Source organism: Pongo pygmaeus, chromosome 3 (genome assembly GCF_028885625.2).
Source record: "Pongo pygmaeus isolate AG05252 chromosome 3, NHGRI_mPonPyg2-v2.0_pri, whole genome shotgun sequence".
Taxonomy (NCBI): domain Eukaryota; kingdom Metazoa; phylum Chordata; class Mammalia; order Primates; family Hominidae; genus Pongo; species Pongo pygmaeus.
In genome coordinates, this window is record NC_072376.2 from 8,746,222 (window position 1) to 8,768,946 (window position 22,725).

The window sequence follows — 22,725 nt, forward strand, 5'->3', positions numbered from 1 at the left end:
TCATCACACTTTCTAAACGACTATTATTAACTCATTTTCTAGATGAGAAAACTGAAGCTCAGAGAGATCCTGTGACCTGCCCAATATCCCAAAGCTAGTAAGTGCCTATTCTTCCTGCCTGCCGTACTTCCCTTCCCTCTGTCTTCCCCTTTGCTTACTTAACTGTGATTCAACCCAAAGAGAAATTTCCCCAGAAAGTCTTCCCTAAACATCTTGCCTTGGCCAACCTCCCCAACTGCTGTACACTTCGATAAGGCTGTGAACTTTCCCTTCACAGCCCTTGTCACATTTGTAACTGTGTATTTCTTTGGATTATTCCTGGGTTAAAGTCTATCTAGACTTTAAACTTTTTTTTTTTTTTTTTTTTTTTTGAGACGGAGTCTGGCTCTGTCACCCAGGCTGGAGTGTGGTGGTGTGATCTTGGCTCACTGCAAGCTCTGCCTCCTGGGTTCACGCCATTCTCCTGCCTCAGCCTCCCAAGTAGCTGGGACTACAGGCTCCTGCCACCATGCTCAGCTAATTTTTTGTATTTTTAGTAGAGAGGGAGTTTCACTGTGTTAGCCAGGATGGTCTCAATCTCCTGACCTCACGATCCACCCACCTCGGCCTCCCAAAGTGCTGGAATTACAGGCGTGAGCCACCGTGCACAGCCTAGACTTCAAGCTTTTAGAATAGCGTGTCTCTCTCTCTCTCTCTCCCATTGTATAACCAGTGGGTAAAACAACATCTGGGACATGTCAGTACTTGTTAAATATTTGCTGAATAAAAGAATGAATGACTGGAATTCAAACCCGTGTCTCCAAAATCCAAGCTCTTGTCTGACTTCATGACTTGGTGTTCTCCAGGAGAAGAGGATAGGGGAAGGTCATTCCAGGTTGAGGAAGTACCACATGACTGTTTACAATGGGTGTTCTTTTTTGGTGGCAATGGTGGTGGCGGCAGCTTGAATCCAGGCTGTATGTGGAGTAGTGAAAGGAGAAGAAGCAGGAGCTGTGGACAAAGACAAGGGCAATATGAGGAAAAGACCTTGCATGCCTGGCCAGGAACACGGGCCACAGGGAGCTCATCATGAAGCACACTGAGGGTGTTTCATCAGGGGAGTGACATGAATATAGTCACATTCAGGAAAGATCACTGCCTGCTGGGAAGACAGAGGGTCAGGGCAGAGCCTGGAGGCCAGGAAAGTGCCACCATCAAACAGGATGGAGGAGGCACAATTCTGGACAGGGATGTCCATGGCCGGAGGAGTGGTCCAGCTCCCAGAAGATGAGGAGAGACCAGAGGTGAGGATGGCCCTTCAGTTTCAGGTTTAGGCACCTAGAGAGATGGTCTTGCCCTCTCCAGCGGCAAAAAGCACTGAGGGGGAAGGAGTCTGGGGGAAGGGACTGCGTAGGCTGAGCAGCTTAAGTCTGAGAAGCTGGGCCACTTGCAGATGTTGGTCCAGGGTGCAGGTGCGTTTGGCGGAGGGGGAGACTAGGAAGGGAGGAGAAAGTCCAATCTGTTTCTAGACCTCACCATGCTGCAGGTGTCTGAGACAGCAGGTCGCAGCCGGAGCTATGCAGCTAGCTGCTGTCACATCCCTTTCTCTCCTAGCTGCCTTCAGCTGAGCTTAATGCCAGTAGAGGCCGAAACACTTCACAAATGCAACTTGTCAGCTGGGAGGTGCACTCAGAGCTCAGGAACACTGTTTTCCCTCTTTATTGTTTTCCATCATTCTTCTTTTTCACTTTGGGTTTTGGGCCCCCTCAGTTCCTTTTCTGTTAAACACTGAGCTATTTATCCATCCCTCTCAAGGTTGAAAAAGTAAAAGACTGTAAAAGTGCCTTGCAAAGAAGAGGCTTCCAACTCTATGGGGGGGCTCTCTTCCTCCTCTTGTCTTCTGAGTTAATTCCAAATTATTCCCCAAATGAAAAATCGCTCGAGGACTGGGGGCGGTGGTGGGGAAAAGGACAGTCTCCCAAGAGGTCAGGTGAAGCCCCAGCCTCAGGGTGTTGAGGGAGGGGCTGGGGGAAGCCGGAGCCTGTTCCTAGGAGACACTGTCTACTGGACACCTCATCCTAGACGGCTTCCCTGAGTTCTGACACTGTCCTAGGAGTAGGAATCATTATCCCACGCTGTGGAGAAGGAAACCAAGGCCAGGTAAAGTTATGTAGGGCCCTTAAAGTTGCAGAGCCAGGAATAAAGTCAGGATTGGGACTCAGGTCTGTGGGTAATCCAAGGCCGCTCCGCTTACCCTTCAAATGCTCTTTCCCCCTCCGGAAGCCCTCGCATCCTCATTCTTACCCCACCTCTTGTTCCCCAAGCGTGGCCAGGGCTAGGGCTCCAGGGATACGCCAAGCACCATTCGGTTTTCCCGGGGAGAATTTTCCCCGGCCCGGGGCTAGGGTGTGGCGCTGGGGCGCCCCTCGGACCTGCGGGATCGCCCCTACACTCTGGCGCGCTGAGCGCGGTGAGCGAGGGCGCCAAGGCACAGGTGGGGCGGGAGTCGAGCGCGGAGGCGCAGGGGGGGCGGGACGCGGGGCCCGGGAGCGGCCAGGGACCGCGGCAGCGCCGCAGTGCCAGCCCGGCGCCGGCGACTGCCTGCCCCAGCCCCTCAGTGGCGGCTTGCTCTCTTCTCTCGCTCCGAACCAGACACAGCCGCTGCCGCTGCCGTCCGGCGCGCTGCAGACTCCCGAGAACAGCCCTGGCTGTCAGCGGGCACCAGCCGCTTCCTGTCCCCATCGCCGAGACTGGAGGGGCGCACCACGGCCACCGAGCCAGAGGCGCTTCAGGAGGCAAGAGAAGTCCCCGCGCGCTCCGGGGCCCGGCGCAGCTCATGGTGAGCGCCCTCTGGGGCTCGAGGGTCCCTTGGCTGAGGGGGCGCATCCTCGGGGTGCCCGATGGGGCTGCCTGGGGGTCGCAGGGCTGAAGTTGGGACCGCGCACAGACCGCCCCTGCAGCCCAGCCCGAAATGCTGCCGCCAGGGAGCAACGGCACCGCGTACCCGGGGCAGTTCGCGCTATACCAGCAGCTGGCGCAGGGGAACGCCGTGGGGGGCTCGGCGGGGGCACCGCCACTGGGGCCCGCACAGGTGGTCACCGCCTGCCTGCTGACCCTACTCATCATCTGGACCCTGCTGGGCAACGTGCTGGTGTGCGCAGCCATCGTGCGGAGCCGCCACTTGCGCGCCAAGATGACCAACGTCTTCATCGTGTCCCTGGCCGTGTCAGACCTCTTCGTGGCGCTGCTGGTCATGCCCTGGAAGGCAGTCGCCGAGGTGGCCGGTTACTGGCCCTTTGGAGCGTTCTGCGACGTCTGGGTGGCCTTCGACATCATGTGCTCCACCGCCTCCATCCTGAACCTGTGCGTCATCAGCGTGGACCGCTACTGGGCCATCTCCAGGCCCTTCCGCTACGAGCGCAAGATGACTCAGCGCATGGCCTTGGTCATGGTCGGCCTGGCATGGACCTTGTCCATCCTCATCTCCTTCATTCCGGTCCAGCTCAACTGGCACAGGGACCAGGCAGCCTCTTGGGGCGGGCTGGACCTGCCAAACAACCTGGCCAACTGGACGCCCTGGGAGGAGGACTTTTGGGAGCCCGACGTGAGGGCAGAGAACTGTGACTCCAGCCTGAATCGAACCTACGCCATCTCTTCCTCGCTCATCAGCTTCTACATCCCCGTGGCCATCATGATCGTGACCTACACGCGCATCTACCGCATCGCCCAGGTGCAGATCCGCAGGATTTCCTCCCTGGAGAGGGCTGCAGAGCACGCGCAGAGCTGCCGGAGCAGCGCAGCCTGCGCGCCCGACACCAGCCTGCGCGCTTCCATCAAGAAGGAGACCAAGGTTCTCAAGACCCTGTCGGTGATCATGGGGGTCTTCGTGTGTTGCTGGCTGCCCTTCTTCATCCTTAACTGCATGGTCCCTTTCTGCAGTGGACACCCCGAAGGCCCTCCGGCCGGCTTCCCCTGTGTCAGTGAGACCACCTTCGACGTCTTCGTCTGGTTCGGCTGGGCTAACTCCTCACTCAACCCCGTCATCTATGCCTTCAACGCCGACTTCCGGAAGGTGTTTGCCCAGCTGCTGGGGTGCAGCCACTGCTGCTCCCGCACGCCGGTGGAGACGGTGAACATCAGCAATGAGCTCGTCTCCTACAACCAAGACACCGTCTTCCACAAGGAAATCACAGCTGCCTACATCCACATGATGCCCAACGCCGTTACCTCCGGCATCAGGGAGGTGGACAACGACGAGGTGGAGGGTCCTTTCGATCGCATGTCCCAGATCTCTCAGACGTCCCCAGATGGTGACCCTGTTGCTGAGTCTGTCTGGGAGCTGGACTGCGAGGGGGAGATTTCTTTAGACAAAATAACACCTTTCACCCCAAATGGATTCCATTAAACTGCATTAAGAAACCCCCTCATGGATCTGCATAACCGCACAGACATTGACATGTATGCACATACACGCAAATACATGCCTTTCCAGTGCTGCTCCCTTTATCATGTGTTTCTGTGCAGTAGCTCGTGTGCTTAGAAACCTCACCCCATCGATTGGTAGTTCAAAGAATTGGCAGAAGCAGTTGCAATAAACTCAGTCAAATATACCCTGCCTACCAGAGACGGACCAATGATCCTATGAGAGAAGAGAGTATGGTGCTGGGTCCTTAAAAAAAAAAAGTGATACTTGGTCCTTAAAAAATATGCTCTCCCCTCCCTATTTAAACAAATGGCTTGTTCAGTCACTTGTTTGTGTTTGAATTGATTTTTAAACAGCAGGTTGTGTGTGTGTGCAGTGATGCTGTGGGAGCACAGCTTTCCTGGGTCTGGATTCCCGTGGCTTTGTGCTTATGTCATTTCTTCTCTCTGTGCTGGTGGGGTCCTCTTTACCATAGCTTAAGAAGTCTCCCTGATTCATTCTGGTGTCTAATAAACACAGATTATTTGTATTGTGGGGTGACTATCTTTGCTTTGCTACATTGGGTTTCAGGATTGCTTCTGAAGAAACGATGAGTGCATCCTTAAAATGCAAAGAAGATATTTGCTGGGTCTGGAAGTACATGTTTAATCTCTTTACAGTTTGGCCTTTAAGATACACCAGGGCAAAGGACCTTAAGGGGCTTCTGTTTTCTCAGGTTTCTTTTTATTACTTATACCCATGTTGGGTCTGTGCTGAAACCTGGCTTCAATGGCATGGCATTAGATCTTCTCAAGACCAGATTTTTTTTTTTTTTTCTCATTTGGAATCTTTTTTGAAGTAACATAAGACAATTGTCCTTAATCCTAGACAGATGCGATCAGTTCATTGAAAAGATCATGTAGAATAATATCTTGAATCTTTCTCCATCTGAAATCTGTAGCATGTTTTAGAATGACATGGCTTTTGAGAAATCGTGTTTTCTGAAGAGCTTTGAAATGTGTGAATCAAGATGCTTTAAAAAAGAAACCCTATTTTTAAATAGGCATTTTCCTTAGTGGACAATAGCAAATAGGGAAATGCTTTTTAAGTAAAATGTAGAAGCCAGAGATGAAATGTGAATGAACTTGAAATTGGAAAATCTGTAGGTCGAGGTGCTCAATAGAAAAGCCCAGCTGACTCCAATCATTTTGTTTTTCCTCTCTGCGGTGTGCACAGCCAGGGGGAGTGTTTTATTCCAGACCCACACCAGTTGAGAGCATATTATTACCATCAGATCTAAATGTGAGCACTATTAATGGAAGCAAATGAAATGTGAATATGCAATTTCTTGCAAGTCCCTGCTTTGAAGCCGTTTTATCAAGGACAGTTCAATCAATTTTGATCTCTTTAAGGCTAATTTTATTGTCAGTCTTCTGTGCAGCCATATCTTGATCACTGCAAAATGTGCAGTTCCTGGCACATCGTGCTTAATAAATATTTGTTGAATGAATGACTATTTCTGGAACAGTGAGATTGAAAGGAAATCCTATTCAGTACATCAATTTTTATACATAATTTAGTCAAAATGATACTGGAATCTGAGCACCGTGTTCAGTTTCTGACCTCCTGTGAATGGATAGCTAAGCGAACCATTAGGCAACATTAGGGGCAGTGAAAAGCACACAGCTCTAGGATCAGGAGATGGTCGCATGACCTTGAGTGAGTCAATTAACCTTTCTGGGCTTCAATTTTCTGTCTGTGTCTGTAAATGGAAAGACTTCAACTAGATCACTGTTTACCCAATTGTGCTTTGTGATGCAGATGTTAATGGATGGGGTCTCTGGTGAAATAAGTTCAGCAAACCCAGGTTCAACACCTGTTTTCTCGATAGGACTTCTTAGAGCTTCTCCTGTGCATGATGCATCCTCCAGTGGGAGAAGATTCTGTATCATTTCCCAATGCCGTTCACCTCGTGAACCTTGTTTGGTGGAATTCCTGTTACTGTTTCTCTGGAGTCCACAGTCACGGCTTGAGAAACTCAAATCTAACTGATCTGGAAGTCTTTACAATATTCTATTCTAAAGCAAGGGTTGCTATAAGCAAAATCTTTTGTGAAAAACACTGTTCTAGGCTCCAGTTTAAATAAGTTCTGTGTTATGGAAAATGGACTATGTGAGGACTTTGGAATTTCCTTCTGTAAAGTATCACTCACCATTCATTATAATTATGTACTACACTCTAGGCATTGTTCTAGATGCTGGGAATATAGTTGTCAATCAAATTCTCTGCTGTCTTGGAACATTTATGTGAGTCGGGGGAGAGATAAGCCAATAAAGAGATCTGAACTATACTGCACTGCATTGCACTGTGCTGTACTGACAGGATAGATAATGCCAGGCAGGGGTAATTGCTATGTTGCAAAAAACCCAGGGTGAGTAGGGTGGTGAAGCTGCTGTTTTATTTATGGTGGTCAGGGGAGGACTTTCCCAAGAGCCACATGAAGAGAGACCTTGATGAAGTAAGAGTTGGAGGGCTCCTAATGTCTGGGAAGGAGAGTAATTCAGGCAGAGGGAGTGGCAAGTGCAAATGTTGGAAATGGGATTGTTCTTGGCGCCCTCGGAGGAGTGTGGCTGGAGGGCTATAAAAGAGGAGCTTGATAGGATTAATGTCAATTGCCATAGCAGCAATTGCAGCAGGCATGATGGAGTCCCAGCCTGTGCTGGGTACAATACATGTGTTAATTCATTTGACTCTCACTGCCCTGTGAGGTAAGCACTTTTATTACCCCATTTTACAGATAAGGAAATGAAGGCATTGGCAGGCTAAATAACCAGCCTGTGGTCACAGAGCTCCTGAGTGGCAGAGCTCAACTTGAACCCAGGTAGCCTGGCCGTGGAGTCTTTAATCCTAACTGCTCTTTGATGGTGAAAGAGGATTCCAGGACATCTTCAGTCAGCAAATGCACTAGTGCACAGATCAGGACATTCAGTTTTTTGTTCATTTATTACTGAAATGGTTAATTGATTCATCCCCACAGCTATACGACAGCAGATCTTCATTGTGTACCTGCTCTGTGCACAGCTTTGTGTTTGGAGGGAAGGCACCCTAGGGTTATGCGCAAAGTAGCACTTACATGACGGGCCAAGTGTTTTCCTGGATTCTCATTTATTCCTCACATTAACCTCACATGTTATTATTTTTCCATTTTACAGATGAGGACAGGGGGGCACAGAAGACCTTGAGGACAAGGTTGTTTGTCCAAGGTCACGTGACAAGTAAGTAGTGGAACCAGGGTTCACTACAGATCAGTGGTTCTTAATTGAGGGAACTTTGCACCCTGCACCCCACAGATATTTGGCAATGTCTGGAGACATTTTTGGTTGTCACAACTGGGTGTCAGGTGCTCCTGCCATCTTGTGGGTAGAGGCCAAAGATGTTGCTAAACAACTTATGGTGCGCAGAGAACTATTCAGCCCCAAATACCCATGCTGCAGCCTTGGCCAGGCGGACAGACTCCAGGTCCCAGCTCCCTGTCCACAAGGCCACCTGCCTAGGATTGGAGGCTCCACTGCCCTGGGTGTGAAGTTTGGCTCCACCATTTATTAGTCATCCGAATTTGGGCACCTTTCTGAGTGCCAGTTTCTTTATCTCAGCAATGGGCACACGAACCACACAGAGTGTGTATTACACAAAGCACGTGCCCCAGAACTTCCTTGTTCTGATACACGCTGAATCTTCTTTTATAATTAGGCATCCATACACCATATTCACTGGTTAGAAGTGAGTCATTAAGTCGAAATCATATTCAGGGGGAGGTGATTAGATGTTACCTCTTCATGGGAAAAGTGCCAAAGAATTTGCAGAAGAGATGTTTTACATTTTATGCATTATTTTAAAAAACTTGTTCTCACATAGCTTCAGACTTACAGAAACCTCGCAACACGGTACAAATAATTCCTAAATATCATTTACCCAGGTCCCCAAAACATCAATATTTCACTGTATCACTTATCTCTGTTCTTCCCTTTTTCTTCTGAGTCATCTAAGATGTGATGCCCATTTACGCTTGAATATTTTGTTGCATATTTCCTAAAAACAGAGAATTCTCTCATCTCATCTACAGACTTTATTCAGACTTCACGATAACGTCCTTTATAACAAAACAATCCAAGACCCTGTGTTGCATTTAGCTGTCCCCTGTAATTTGAAAGTTTCCACTGCTTTGTCTTTCATGACACTAACATTTTTGAAGATTACCTGGCCAGTTACTTGGTAGAACTGTCCCTCAACTCAGGTTTTTTGGTGCTTTTCCATGATTAGATTCTGTCATGCACATTGGGCAGGAATATCACAGATGCCATGCTGAGCTCCTCTAGCTCATGGCATGAGAGGCAGGTGCTGTTAATTAGTCGATTACTAGCAACGTTAACTTTGCTCACGGGGTTATGGTGCTGTTCACTGTTTTACTCTTTATAATTAATATGTATTTCCTTTGGAGAAATACTTTGAGACTATGAAGATATTCCATTATTTCTCAAACTTGCATCCATTGGTTTTAGCATTTATTAGTGACCTTTCCCTGAATCAGTTATTACTGTGGTTGTCAAATGGTGTTTTTTAAAAAACTTCCATCATCTTTCTAAATGTATTGTTGGTTTTCTACTGCAAGGAAGAACATTTGTTTATATATTTATTTACATCGGCATAGAATCCTGGTTTTCTAGTTTTCTGTTTGTTTGTTTTTGAGACAGGGTCTCACTCTGTTGTCTAGGCTGGAGAGCAGTGGCATGATCACAGATCACTGCAACCTTGACTCCAGGGCCGAAGTGATCCTCTCACCTCAGCCTCCCAAGTAGCTGGGACCACAGGCATATGCCACCATGCCATTGTAATTGGTTTTTTTTGTAGAGACGGGGCCTCCCTATGTTGCCCAGGCTGGTCTCAAGCTCCTGGGCTCAAACAGACCTCCCGCCTCAGCCTCCCAGAGTGCTGGGATTTACAGGCTTGAGTCACCATGCCCAGCCCAGGTTTCTAGTTTTTATAATAGGTTATAATCTTTTACTTGATGCTGTTAATGGATACTATTTTGACATTCCAGGTATGGGACCTGGGGACACATGTGTCCCATTTATATGATATTAACACAATGCTCAGTCTAGGGGCAACACTCAGAACACTGTTTTCTATTGTTTTCTAAGACTGTCCCTGACCTCATATCTCTCAGTGAACTGAGGGTATCCATACTTATCATGATATTTAGGTTGCCCTAGATTTGGTTAGTGGGAGCCCTTTAAGTTGGTTCTTGTGTCCTTTTGACATGCTGTCATTATTCTTTGAGTAGTTTGTTACTTTTCAACACGAGATATATCAGACTCATCTTGTATATTCCTTGTCCAAGCCTTGGAATCAGCCATTTTTCCAAGAAGACCAGGGTTCCTTCTAGTAGAAAATTATATGGAGAAATCAAGATGTAGGCACTAGGGTGTTTATTGTTACTGGGGTGATATTGTTTCTATATCCTCTTAAAAGACAAGAGTTGGGAAATGGATACATGTATATACATGCACACATATTCATATGTGCATATACACATATCCGTGAGCATCTCTATCTATTTCTATGCCTACCTATGTACATATATCAAATCCCATGCATTCATTTTGATATCTAGCAGACATATTTTAAAAACCATCACCTCTGGTTCAAATCTTGATTCTCTAATGTTCTAGTTCATGAGACCTGGAAGTCAAAGAGATTAAGTTACCTTCCTAGGTTTTAAAAAATACCAAAAAGGGAATAATTAGTTGCTTACCTTGTAGTTTATTGTCACAGTTATGTGCTGTGATGCATGTGGAATGTGTAAGGGCATTACACAATGAGAATTTAAAAATGGTCTTCTTGTGACTGTGTCCTTAAGAGCTGAGAGTAGAGGGCAGAACCTTCCTGTTTCTATGTAGTGGTTCTGTGCTCCATTTTACAGGCAGTGTGGGAAGCTACTAGGGATCAAGAATTCAAGAGTCAATATGCAGGAGAGGGATAGAGTGGCTAAAGAGCAAACTAGACTTGCCTACACCTAGAATAGGAAGAAATAGGAAAAGATGTCAAGCTTGATAGGAGGAAGTTGTTGATATGAGGGGAGAGTTAAGAGGAGAATGTTGAGCCAGTGTGGAACCCCTTGGGCCTCTAGGCCAATTTGGGGGAAGGGCTTACAGGGAATATGAGTACCCCTACTCACAAGAGCAGGCAGACCCATCAGACCTTTGCTTTGACACTGTTAATGAAGTACCATTTTGATATTCCAGGTATGAGACCAGGGGATACAGGTCTCCCATTTGTAGGATATTAATAATACAATGCCAGTTCCAGGGAAAACACTCAGAACATTGTTCTGATTCTCTTCTAAGACCATTCCTGTCCTGAAAACTCTTAGTGAACTGAGAGTACCAGCACTCCACCAACACTGACAGAATAAAGGTGACAACCAGAATTTGTTGACTATATACTGGGTGAGGTGCTTTGTATACAACTTCTCATGCAATCATTGCAATATTCTTGTGACATAGGCACCATTGTCCTCATTTGAAAAAGGAGGAAAAGGAGGCTGAGAGAGGTTCAATAGCAAGCCAGGTTATGCATCTAGTAAGTGATAGAAGTGGGATTTGAAGAGCATCTACTCCTGGAGAGCCCCCCTTTTGGGCTTTACACAACTCTTTGGAGGGACCCAGGAAGAGGAGAGCTCCTTCATGTATATTGCCCATGGATCCTCTCCAGGTGAAGTATTTTGAGGTTCTGAAACCATTATTAGACTTGGTTGTAAATTCCCTCTCCATCTTGAACCTTTTCCTGCACTCTTCCAATGGCCCTTTCCAATGGGCCATTAGACCTCAGTTGTCTACATGAGTAAGATCTGCTCAGCATGGAGGGGGCTCTATTTTTCTACATCCTTGATAATTTGTAGATTTGGGAAAGCATGCCCAGTATGGCTTGTCAGGGGTAACACATATGCCCTCGTTCATATGTCAACTTGGCTTCATGGGTAGGGGCTGCCTGGAGTCCTGGGATGAGAAAGACTACAAAGTTGCATTCCAACCAATGACATTGAGGAGCCTGGTTAATAAATGATTTCTATTACGAGTTTGGGAGGTGGGGGATGTGTGAATGTTCTAAGTACTTGCCATTCTGGGTCTCTCCGTAGCCCTTAAACCTGTCTGTCCTAGAACCACTTGAAAGTTAAAATATTGATGTCTGGGGCCCACTCTAAATTAGTTAAATCTGAATTTCTAAGGAATAGGGCCTAAGCTTCACTTTTTTAAAAAAATTGAATGTGTTAGAATGTATATAGCCACAATCGAAAAACACCATTGGTCTGCACTATCATTAGGCATGTTTGAAATTTATCTGCCTTGATCCTGCCCTGATCTTGCCTTTGCTACAATATTAAATGGGCTCTTATTAACAATGAATATATCTAATTATTCTCTAGATCTTTTATTAGCTTGAATTATTCTTAGATATTCTGCCACATAAAAGAATTTGAATGTATAGTCTTTGTGGTTGATGGTCTAAATAGCTAAACTAAAACCTCAATGCAGCTGTGACTAGAAAGTCCTCATTGATGGAGAATCCTAGAGGTCCTTTTAGAGAAGAAAAATAATTCAGTGGGCCAGGCTGTAATATTTTGCCTGTGATTCTCAGATTCCTTGTTGGCAAAATGGGAATGCAAAATAAATAAGGAGTCTATAGTCAGTACCTAATAAGTATTTGTTGAATGAATAAATTAGTGGAATACAAAATTAAAATACTTCTCTCATTAAACATCCAGAGAAAAAGGAGACAGATATAGAGCTAACCCATGCCTGTTACACCATTTAATGCTAGGTGTATGGAAGCAGATACTGTGTCTCTCTAGTTTCACAGGCTCTCAGATCGAGAGGAATTGTACTTTAGGAGCTGCATGTGACTAGTCATTCTCAAGAAGTCCCCACCCCAATACCCGATTTGATGAGATTCTGAACTTTAGTTGATGCTGAAGGGGGAGGAGATTTTTAGAGATCTTGGGAGGACACAAGTGTATTTTGCATGGGGCGGGGGATGTGAATCATTGGGGGCTGGAGGACAGGCTTCCCAGCAGCCCCTAAGATGGCCTCCAGTGATCCATGCCTCCTGGTATTCATGCCCTTTTATAATCCTCTCCACTCCCTTGCATCTTGGCTGAACCTAATGTCTTGCTCCTAACAAACACAATATGGTGAAACTGATGAACAGCACCTCTGAGAGGTTAGAAGAAGACAATGACTTCCATCCTGCTCACCCTCTCTTTCTCTCTTGCTTTCTTGTTCTGATGGAAGCCAGCAGCCATGTTGTGGGTGTTCTATAAAGAGGCCTAGTAGCAAGAAACTGGAGGTGGGGGGAGTGTCTGACCAAGATCCAGCCAAAACCTGAACCTGCTAATAACCACGTGAGTGAGCTTGGAAAGGAAGCCTCCCTCAGTTGAGCCTTCAGATGAGACCATAGCCTTATATTACTCCTTGATTGCAGCCTTTGGGAGATTGTGAGCCAGAAGACCCAGTGAAGCTTTGCCTGGGCTCCTGACTCACAGATACTATCATAAAAACACTTGCTGTTTTAAGTTGCTAAGTTTTGGGTTAATTTGTTACTTAGCAATAGATAACTAATATAGAAGAAAAGAGAGAGAACATTTATTGAGTCCTTCACTATACCCCAGGCACTTTGTAAACCTTCTTCCATTTCATCCTTACATCAACCTGGATGAAAATATTCAGGTTCAGAGATGTTGGGTGAGTGCCAGGGGCAGGATATGCAATCACTACTGTTTGATTTGAAAGCCTGTGCTCATTTCTCTATTCCAGGATGCAAACCAGGAGGTGTTTTCTATTCTATGTTTCTTTTCTTTTTTTTTTGTGGCAGGGGGACAGGGTCTTGCTCTGTCATCCAGGCTGGAGTGAAGTGGAGCAATCATGGTTCACTGCAGCCTTAAACTCTTGGACTCTGGTGATCCTCCTGCTACAACCTCCCAAGTAGCTGGGATTATTGGCATGCACCACAACAACTGGATAGTTTTTTTTTTTTTTAATTTTTATTAGAGACAAGGTCGCACTACGTTGCCCAGGTTGGTCTCAAACTCCTCAGCTCAAGGGATCCTTCTGCCTCAGCCCCCACAAAGTGCTAGGATTACAGGTAGGAGCCATTGTGTCCAGCCACATTTTCTCTGTTCGTAAAGTCAGCAGTAAAATAGCTAACACTGTTGCTAAACAGTTTGTATAAAATGAGTAATTATTAGTGTCTCTGCATGCAGCCACCTGCTGTTGCTGACCTTCTGTGCCTCTGCAGCCAAACACACATCAGGTACTTATGTACACACACTCCAGAGGCACACAGATGCCTCCACAATACACATGTGCCCAAGATGCAATTGCGAGCACACAAGTGCACAAATAAGCACACACATGTGTCTTCACAAAGAACTATCTCCACCTTCATTTTCTCCCATCCAAGTACTAACCAGGTCTGACCCTTTTTAGCTTCCAAGATCAGATGAGATTGGGCATGTTCAGAGTATATGGCTGTAGCCTACATCCTCTTTATTTATTTATTTTTTTGAGACGGGGTTTCACTCTTATTGCCCAGGCTGGAGTGCAATGGCGCGATCTCAGCTCACAGCAACCTCTGCCTCCTGGGTTCAAGCCATTCTCCTGCCTCAGCCTCCGGAGTAGCTGGGATTACAGGCATGCGCTACCACGCCTGGCTAATTTTGTATTTTTAGTAGAGATGGGGTTTCTCCATGTTGCTCATTTTTTAGTGAAAGACCCTTTGAGACAGTTCATACCTAAATATGTAAATAGTGCACAAGATTTTGCAGCCTGAACAGAAACGGCCACTATAGTTTTTTCTCTTTAGCAATTTTCTGTGTGCTGTAAGCAAATTTGAAATCTGGCTAGAGACTTCAGAAATCATGTTGACCACTCCCCATATTGTGCAGATGCGGAAATTGAGGCCCTGAGGGACTTGCCCAAGTACCCCAGCAAAGTGGTATGAACTGAAGTCCAGGTCTCCCAACTCCCAGTTGACTGTCCTTGCTGTGGCACTGTGCATCGTCGGTGGGGAGAACACTCCTTGTCCTTGGGAATCCATTTCCAAAGGACATCAGGAGCACAAACAAGTTCATGCCCTATTGTTATTTCCATGTAAAAGAAGTTGATGACATTTATGTTTTTCTCACAATATCCCATTAAGATAGAACATTATGGAATTATTTGTGGATTAAATACAGATGTGCGGGATTTTAGGGCCCTGATTGATTTTCTATTGAAAGAAGCGAAAGGAATGTTAATTTACAACTGGCAAATGTTAGCTCTTAGGAGGAGGCAAAACAGCATTTCAAAGGCCTGTTTTTTGTTTGGTTTTGGTATTTCATGAAAGAGATTTTTCTGTGCAAAGTGGCAGGAAGCCATTTTCAACAAGCGCTAAAGGGAATGAAGATTTAAAAAATGGACTGAAAACAAATTCAAACGTGCCAGGCCTTTGTTACTGCAAGCCCCTCCTGCAGGATGAGAGGCTGCTAAAACAAAATCAATAATTTAAGCAACTTTCTGTCCCTCTCTCCCCTGCTATTCTGGTAAAATGATTTGACATTTCAGACAACAAGGAATGAACACCAGACCAGGAAGAAAAGGGCTTGGGTATGAGTCCCAGTTGTGTGATTTTAAGTAAATGATTAAACGTTTCTGAAGTTGATTCTCTCATGTCTAATAATGAAACCATCATGCTTACATCTTGAGTGTAAAAAATGCTCATTTACTAGAACTCATCCCATATCATATGCCACATTAGGATTTGTGCAGAGTGATCTCATTAATTCTCTTTTTTTTTTGAAATGGAGTTTCACTCTTGTCTCCCAGGCTGGAGTGCAATGGTGCAATCTTGGCTCACTGCAAGCTCTGCCTCCTGGTTTTGGTTTCAAGCGATTCTTCTGCCTCAGCCTTCCGAGGAGCTGGGATTACAGGTGCCCACCACCACGCCCGGCTAATTTTTTATATTATTAGTAGAGACAGGGTTTCATCATGTTGGTCAGGCTGGTCTCAAACTCCTGACTTCAGGTGATCCACCCACCTCAGCCTCAAGTGCTGGGATTACAGGCGGGAGCCACCACACCCGGCCTCGTTAATTCTTTATAGCAGCGTTGTGAGGAGGTCTGTTCATTCTCATTGTACAGCTAAAGGTGCTGAGGCTCAGAGAACTCAAGCTCCTCGCTCAGGGTCACACAGCTAAGAAGTGACAAGGTGGAGATTTAAACCTATGCTTGTCTGGCTAGGCACTGTCTTATATAGTAAGAATGTGGGGATGACAGATTGCAAAACAAAGCAAAATAAAACTCACAAGCTCTGAAGATGTAGTGACTGCCTACTCTGCCCCTGTGCTAGCGACCCAGAGTTAAAGATGGGTTCTCATCATGGTCTCTGCTTCTGTGGATCCCTCAGCAGCTTGAGAAGAAAGCAAACCTGGTGGTGGCAACAAGGGGATCTGATACTTTGGATTCCATTTTGGACTCATGTTTAAAGTGCATATGGGCTATCCAGGTGGGTGTATGAGCTGAGGACCAGAGCAGAAGTCTGGGTTTGGGGCCAACATCACCAAAGATGATAGCCAACACTGAGTGACTGCCGAATTTGTGCTGGGCACTGTGCCAAAGAGTTCTCAGGCATTAACCCATTCTTTTTTTTTTAGACAAAGTCTCACTCTGTCACCCAGGCTGGAGTGCAGTGGCGCAATCTTGGCGCACTGCAACCTCCATCTCCTGGGTGCAAGCAATTCTCCTGCCTCAGCCTCTGAGTAGCTGGGACTACAGGTGCGCACCACCACACTCAGCTAGCATTTTTGTATTTTTAGTATAGTCAGGGTTTCACCATGTTGACCAGGGTGTCTCGATCCCTTGACCTCATGATCCACCTGCTTCGGCCTCCCAAAGCGCTGGGATTACAGGCATGAGCCACTGTGCCCAGCTGTATTAACCCATTCTATCCTTAGACTGATGCTGTGAGGCTGCTGTCCTTACCCTGCTGTACTGAGCAGTGAGAAAACTTGCTTGTACCTGAAAGTTGAAACCTCAAGGAGGATTCTTCTTGAAAGCCATCCCAGGATTTTTCTATTTGGTGATTCATGATCAATCTTATTCCCCAAGTCCCCACATTCTCTCTATTTTGAGTCACTCAGTCTCATAAGAGCCCCTGGTGCCTTTATTTTGCTTCATTTGAATTCTGGATTCAGCATGCATCAGAAATGTTCTCCCTGAGAGCTGGAAAGCATTTTTGTGATGGCTGGGCTGGAGGGCCATTAAGAAAATACCTTTGCACACCAACAAAAAAGACTTCATCTTCATCTCTTTTATAAGGTCATTAATCCCGTTCAGAATGGCTCTGCCCAAATGCCTTAATCTGCTCCTAAAGGCCCCACCTCTTAAAACTATCACCTTGATTAAATCTCCACATATGAAATTTGGAGAGACACAGACATTCAGACTATAGTAATCTCCATCCTCTGATGTGGACCAGCAGCACACTGTCAGTCTTACGTAAATGACTCTGCAAGTGCAGCTTTCTGAGCTCCATTCCAATTGTCCCTCCCCCGACCTCCACATCAGTTTTGGTGAAGCCCTATGTAATTTCATGACCTACAGGTAGATTTGATAGATGGTGTTATGGTACCAGGAGTGGGGAGCGGCCAAAACACAAGGCCTAAAATATGTGGCTCTAGAGCCAGATGGCAGTCAGCAAGAGAACCGTTACTGAGGGTTGGAAAGATGGTAATCTATGTTATGCAGTGGTGAAATATTTGGTAAAGCTGTTGTAGGAATAACTTGAAGGGTGGATGATGTGCTGAAGGAACTTGAAGCTTAAGGTGAAAAGATGGGGAAACTGAACGTTAGTAACATCCCTTGGTCACTACTGTAAGAAAGAGATGAGCTCAGAAAAGAATTGGCTAAATTGTAAGCAGGTATAAAAAGAAATAGAGAGGGTCCAGGACTTCTGGAGTCCCATTTCTCCCAGGAAGGGGCCTGCCTCAGTATCCCTACCAAGCTCAGTTACTGGCTGGGAGAAGCTTGTGGGATCTTGAACTCAGTGCAGAGCTGAATTTCAGAGTGCTGCAGCTGGGCTCTAGGTCATGGACATGGGTTGAATTGTTCCCTCTCAAATTCATATGTTGAAGTCCTAACTCCTAATACTTCAGAATGTTACCTTATTTAGAAATGTCCTTGCTGATATTATTAATTAAAACAAAGCCCTATGGAGTATGGTGGACCCCTAATCTAATATGATGGGTGTCCTTATCAAGAGAGGAAATTTGGACACAGGCGTGTATAGAAGATGATGTGACACCACAGAAAGAAAGTGGCCATTTATAAGCCAAGTGGGGAGCTCTCAGAATGAAATCAACCCTGATGACACCTTGGTCTTGGACATCTATCCTCCAGAATTGTGAGAAAATACTTTTGTGTTGTTTAAGCCATCCACTTTGTGGTACAGTCAGCCTTCCAAATCTGTGAGTTTTGCATCCTTGGATTTAAGCATCCACGGATCAAAATTATTCAGGAAAAGGAACACTAAAAATAACAATCCATCAATAAAAATAATGCAGTATAACAACTATTTACACTTAGCATTTACATCGCATCAGGTATTATAGGTAATCTGGAGATGATTTAAAGTAGATGGGAGGATGTGTGGAGTGATATGCAAATACTATGCCATTTTATATCAGGGACTTGAGCATTTATGGATTTTGTATCCTTGGGGGTCCTGAAACCAATCGCCATGGATACCAAGGGACAACTGTATTTTGTTCCAGCCGTCCTAGTACACTCATGCAGTCAGGCACGGTCCCTGGAGTTGGAGGTCTGCCAGGTTCTTCTCATGGATGCCACACCAGCTACCATGACACAAGCAGAAGCATGGAAGGCACTTGCAGACTGGTGTTGGCTGCTTCTGGAAACCCTGCTTCTACCACATGTGTAAGACACATGGCTCATTTGAATGTGGCTTTTGTTGTCAAGAGGAAAAAAAAAAAGACACATGGCTCAGTCCCCTCTTTCCCTCCAGCTGACAGGCAGTCAACCACCCGGCAGGTGAGCAAAGCTATCCCAGACTTTCCCCACAGTCTCTCAGCCTCGCTACCACCTGATCACACACACGTGAGCAAACCCAGCCAAGATCAGTCTAGTTCAGCCCAGAAGAGACCCTCCTGGGCCACTGTCTGGTAAACTTACAAGCTAAATACAATTTGGAGGAGTGGTTTCTTCCAGCAGTAGCTACTGCTAACTGAGGATAATTATAACCTCACAGAGGAAAAGCCAGTTGAGGGTGTGTTTTTGAGCTGGTTTACACAATAAATTCAACCCCGCTGGAGACCCTAGTGAGCTGTGGAGAATGCAGTCAACACTGTAGCTCTGAAGCATAAGCGGCTGAGGGTCTAACCCAGTGAGTCTCACCCCCCATCGTTGAGGGTGGTTCTCACAGACATTAACTCTCCTGAACTGCTGGGCTAGGGGCTGAGCCAGTTTCCATAGCTCCAGAGGAAGTTGAGGTAGAAAAGTTGAGCCTCAGAGGGCATTGAGATGAGAAGCCGTCAGGGTGCCCAGGAACTGTCCCCCCGAGCAGCAGCTGCAGTCAGCTACGGTGGCATCTCCTGCACGTGGTGAATCTAAGTTATCTAAGTTATAACATGGACAATGCAAAGAAACAAGGGGGTTACAGGATAGGGAGATCGGCCAAGGAGAATGGGTTTGGGAGTGCTGTGAAACTGCTGAATGTGATGCATTTTAATGGCTTTTCTTAATCTAACTCAGGGGATCACTTAATGGTGAACATTTCAGGCAAGGGTGAGCAAGAGATGGACTCCCAGCTGATTGATTGGGCAGCTGTGTTTGGGCTGCAGCGCTGGGAACTCTACTCCATCCCACTTGAGCTGCTCCCTGGAGGAGGCCACCTGCTTTGCCAAGTGTGGCCTTGTTCCTGCTTCTCCAATGATGGGCTTATCAGCATGAGACAAGTGCTTACTAGCCAGGCTTGTTTACTCGGTACCGAACCTTTTAGACGGCCATTCCAGCAGAGAAATAGGGATGTATGTGTACATATTTGATTAGAGACAAGGCATTTACAGATTAAAGGGTTTGGGAGAAATGTTTCTTAAAAATGCTCTTTTTAAAAAAAAAAACAAAAAACACTAGAGCTCATAATGAGAAGTAATGAATTTCAAAGAAGTAGTGACCTGTGGATCCTGGCAACGTGGAAAATACAATGTTGGGTCTGCAGGCTGGTCCCTGCAGCGCCTCCCCAGGACATTCAGGGACAGCCAGTGCCATGCTTGGGAAGGAAGGGTTCTGTGGCCGATATGATATGGAGGAAGAGACTGGGTGAATCTCCATGCTCATTAGCATAATTAGCATATTAATCTCTTCCAAAAGATGAGCAGTAAAGAGCTTTCTTTTTTTTTTTCTTTTCTTTCTTTCTTTCTTTTTTTTTTTTTGAGATGGAGTTTCACTCTTGTTGCCCAGGCTGGAGTGCAATGGTGTGATCTTGGCTCACTGTAAACCTCTACCTCCTGGGTTCAAGCAATTCTCCTGCCTCAGCCTCCCAAATAGCTGAGATTACAGGTGCCCACCACTACGCCTGGCCAATTTTGTTTTGTATTTTTAGTAGAGATGGAGTTTCACCGTGTTGGCCGGGCTGGTCTCAAACTCCTTACCTCAGGTGAATCCACCTGTCTTGGCCTCCCAAAGTGCTGGGATTACAGGCGTGAGCCACAGCGCCCGGCCGGGTAAAGAGTTTTCTAATCCTGCCCAACCCAAGAACATTTCCCAATTGTACTCTATCACAGAACTCTTTTTGAAGACCCCAGTTAACTTCCCCAGAATACTTTGTAGATGCTGGACTGCAGGAATTCACTTCACACCCATTTTCTTGGTAGATATATGGTGTCAGAGGAGATGAAACTTGCTTGGCAAGTGTATTGGCCTGGGAATTGGAAGGTTTGGACCTGGGCCTGACTTTGGCACTATCTTGCTATTTGTCCTTGGCAAACCACTTAGCCTTTGTAGGCTTCAGTCTAATTCTCTCTGTTTAGGCTTCAGTCTAATTCTCTCTGTTTTCTCATCTATTAAATAAGGCTAATAATAGTTGGGTTGTTTGAAGATTAAATGTGAGTTCATGGGAAATTCTTAAACAGCCTGAACACAATATGAGCTTGAGGTTGTTACTGTGATGATGATGATTTTGATGGTGATGATATATGGGACTTTGTGCCTGTATTTTTACTACATTCTCTAGCAGTATGCATTGTCATTTATCTACAAAGAACTGTGCTAAATGAATTATTTATTTAAATCCTCACACCAATGCTTAACATAGGCAATATTCTTCCCATTTTACAGATGAGAAACTGAGGCTCAAAGAATTTATGTCACTTTCTTAAGGTCCCAAAGCCAGTACACAGCAAAGCCAGGATCCCATCGCAGCCTGAAATCTCTTTGCCACTAAAAGAGTAGTCCACTGTCCACCAGAAGAGATTGAGGAAACCTTTGTTGACAGCTATGGAGACATGCTCTATCACACTCTGACCTCTTACTGTAAGTATTTTCAGTAGCACTTGCTATCACTTGATATTATGTGTCTGTGGTCTGCCTACCCCATAGAATGTCAGCACTAAGAGGAACGGAGTTCTTCATTGTCCTTTAATTATGGTGTCCTTAGTGCCTAGAACCCAGCGGATGCAGTAGGCTCTCAATAAAGAATTGTTGGATAAATGAATGAAGGATATACTTATTAAATACCTCCTATGTGCTAGGGGATATGTTAGATCCTCTGATACAATAATCACCAAGATAGATTGTGTTTTTGTGTTTTGATAAAGCTTAGATGAAGTTGTGTAAAGGTTATATCTATTCATTTCTTACCCTCCCTGTCTTCCAACAAAATATGAATCAAGCACTTTTTAATTTAACCATTGGTGCTCTGCAAAGTGATCTGAAGGTGTTTTACCCACGCATGTTCTTCTCAAGAAGTTCATAGTTATAAGGAGAGCAAGATACATGAACAGATGATAAAAATACAATTTTAAATCACTAGAAACTCTGTGTATGAGGAGAAGAAAATAGCTCTACCTGGTGTCATGAAAGCTTTTGGAAGAAAGGTGATGAATGTTCTTGTGTGAATAGGGATTTGCTGAGTGGACTCAGGAATCATGAACTTTTATGGTTCCAGGGTAGTGCCAGCAGGTCTAGGTTGAGAGAGGTCAACACACATGTAGAGTTCACTGGGGCTTGGTTTACTGTTCACAACTTCTTTAAATGGCCCTGAACTCATCTGCCTTTCTCTTTGACTTTTGTTCCTCGCTTCCTTCACCCACGGGCTGTTCAGCTGAGCAGAGTAGCTGTGAGCTGTGGAAAGCACCTTCTGTTCTGTGAGGATGGCGAGGGGTAGGACCCTCTTTTTATAGGCCACTGCTTTATTCCCATTTGCTGACTCCCCACCACATGCCAGGCAAGTTACCTGCCTGCCTACTGTGATGTTGCTCCCCTCCTCTCCTCCCACCAGGATTTTGAGGCTATATCCTGTCTTTGGCCAAATGCTGCATTTTTTCCCTATTATTGTGTTGGAATCACTCTTCTTTAATCCTCCCATCTGCCACATCAGTACTACAGTCTTCAAGAGTTGCAGCAGGATGGACAGGAGAGAACTGCTTCGGCTTTGAGGTAGTTTGATGCGGTTTCTAATTCCAGCTTCGCCACTTTGTTAGGGTAGAGTCCACTCATGACAGTAGAACCCAGGCCTGAAAGTTGAAAAGACAGACTTTAACATGGGGAAGCAGTTGGAAGACCCGAGAGGGCTAACAGGGGTGGGGGCAGCCCTGTTGTTAGTGACAGCAGGAGGCTTCTATCCTCCCTAGAGCCAGAGGGACAAAAAGAGGAGATGATGGGGCCACAGGGGAAATGTGGCCCCTGAGAGAGACTCTGCCTGAAGTAGAGAGTTGCCCTGGCCTCGCCCTCTGCCTGCCTGCGGATCTCCTGCCTGTGTCTCCCACTGACTGAGTCAGCTGGGCTAGGCTGAGTTAGGCCACATGACACACAATCCCTGAATCTCAGTGGTTTACAGCAGCAAAGCTTTACTTTCTTGCTCATGCTGCAGTGTAGCCAGAGGTGCTTCACTCCAGAACCCAGGCTGGTGCGTCAGCCTCTCCATGGGATGCTGCTGATTTCATAGCAGAAGGGCCATAGAAAGGTGGTGAGCCATGAGCTGGCTCGAAAAACCTCTGCTCAGACGCAACACACATCA

General features: G+C 45.9%; 1 protein-coding gene across 1 annotated transcript; it reads left to right on the plus strand.

Annotated features, from left to right (window-relative positions):
* Window positions 1-2,451: 2,451 nt before the first annotated feature.
* DRD5 (dopamine receptor D5) lies at window positions 2,452-4,931 on the plus strand. The gene has a single exon (XM_054485431.1). It carries the CDS (start codon window positions 2,951-2,953, stop codon window positions 4,382-4,384), a length of 1,434 nt encoding a protein of 477 aa, XP_054341406.1. The 5' UTR covers window positions 2,452-2,950; the 3' UTR covers window positions 4,385-4,931.
* Window positions 4,932-22,725: the final 17,794 nt, after the last annotated feature.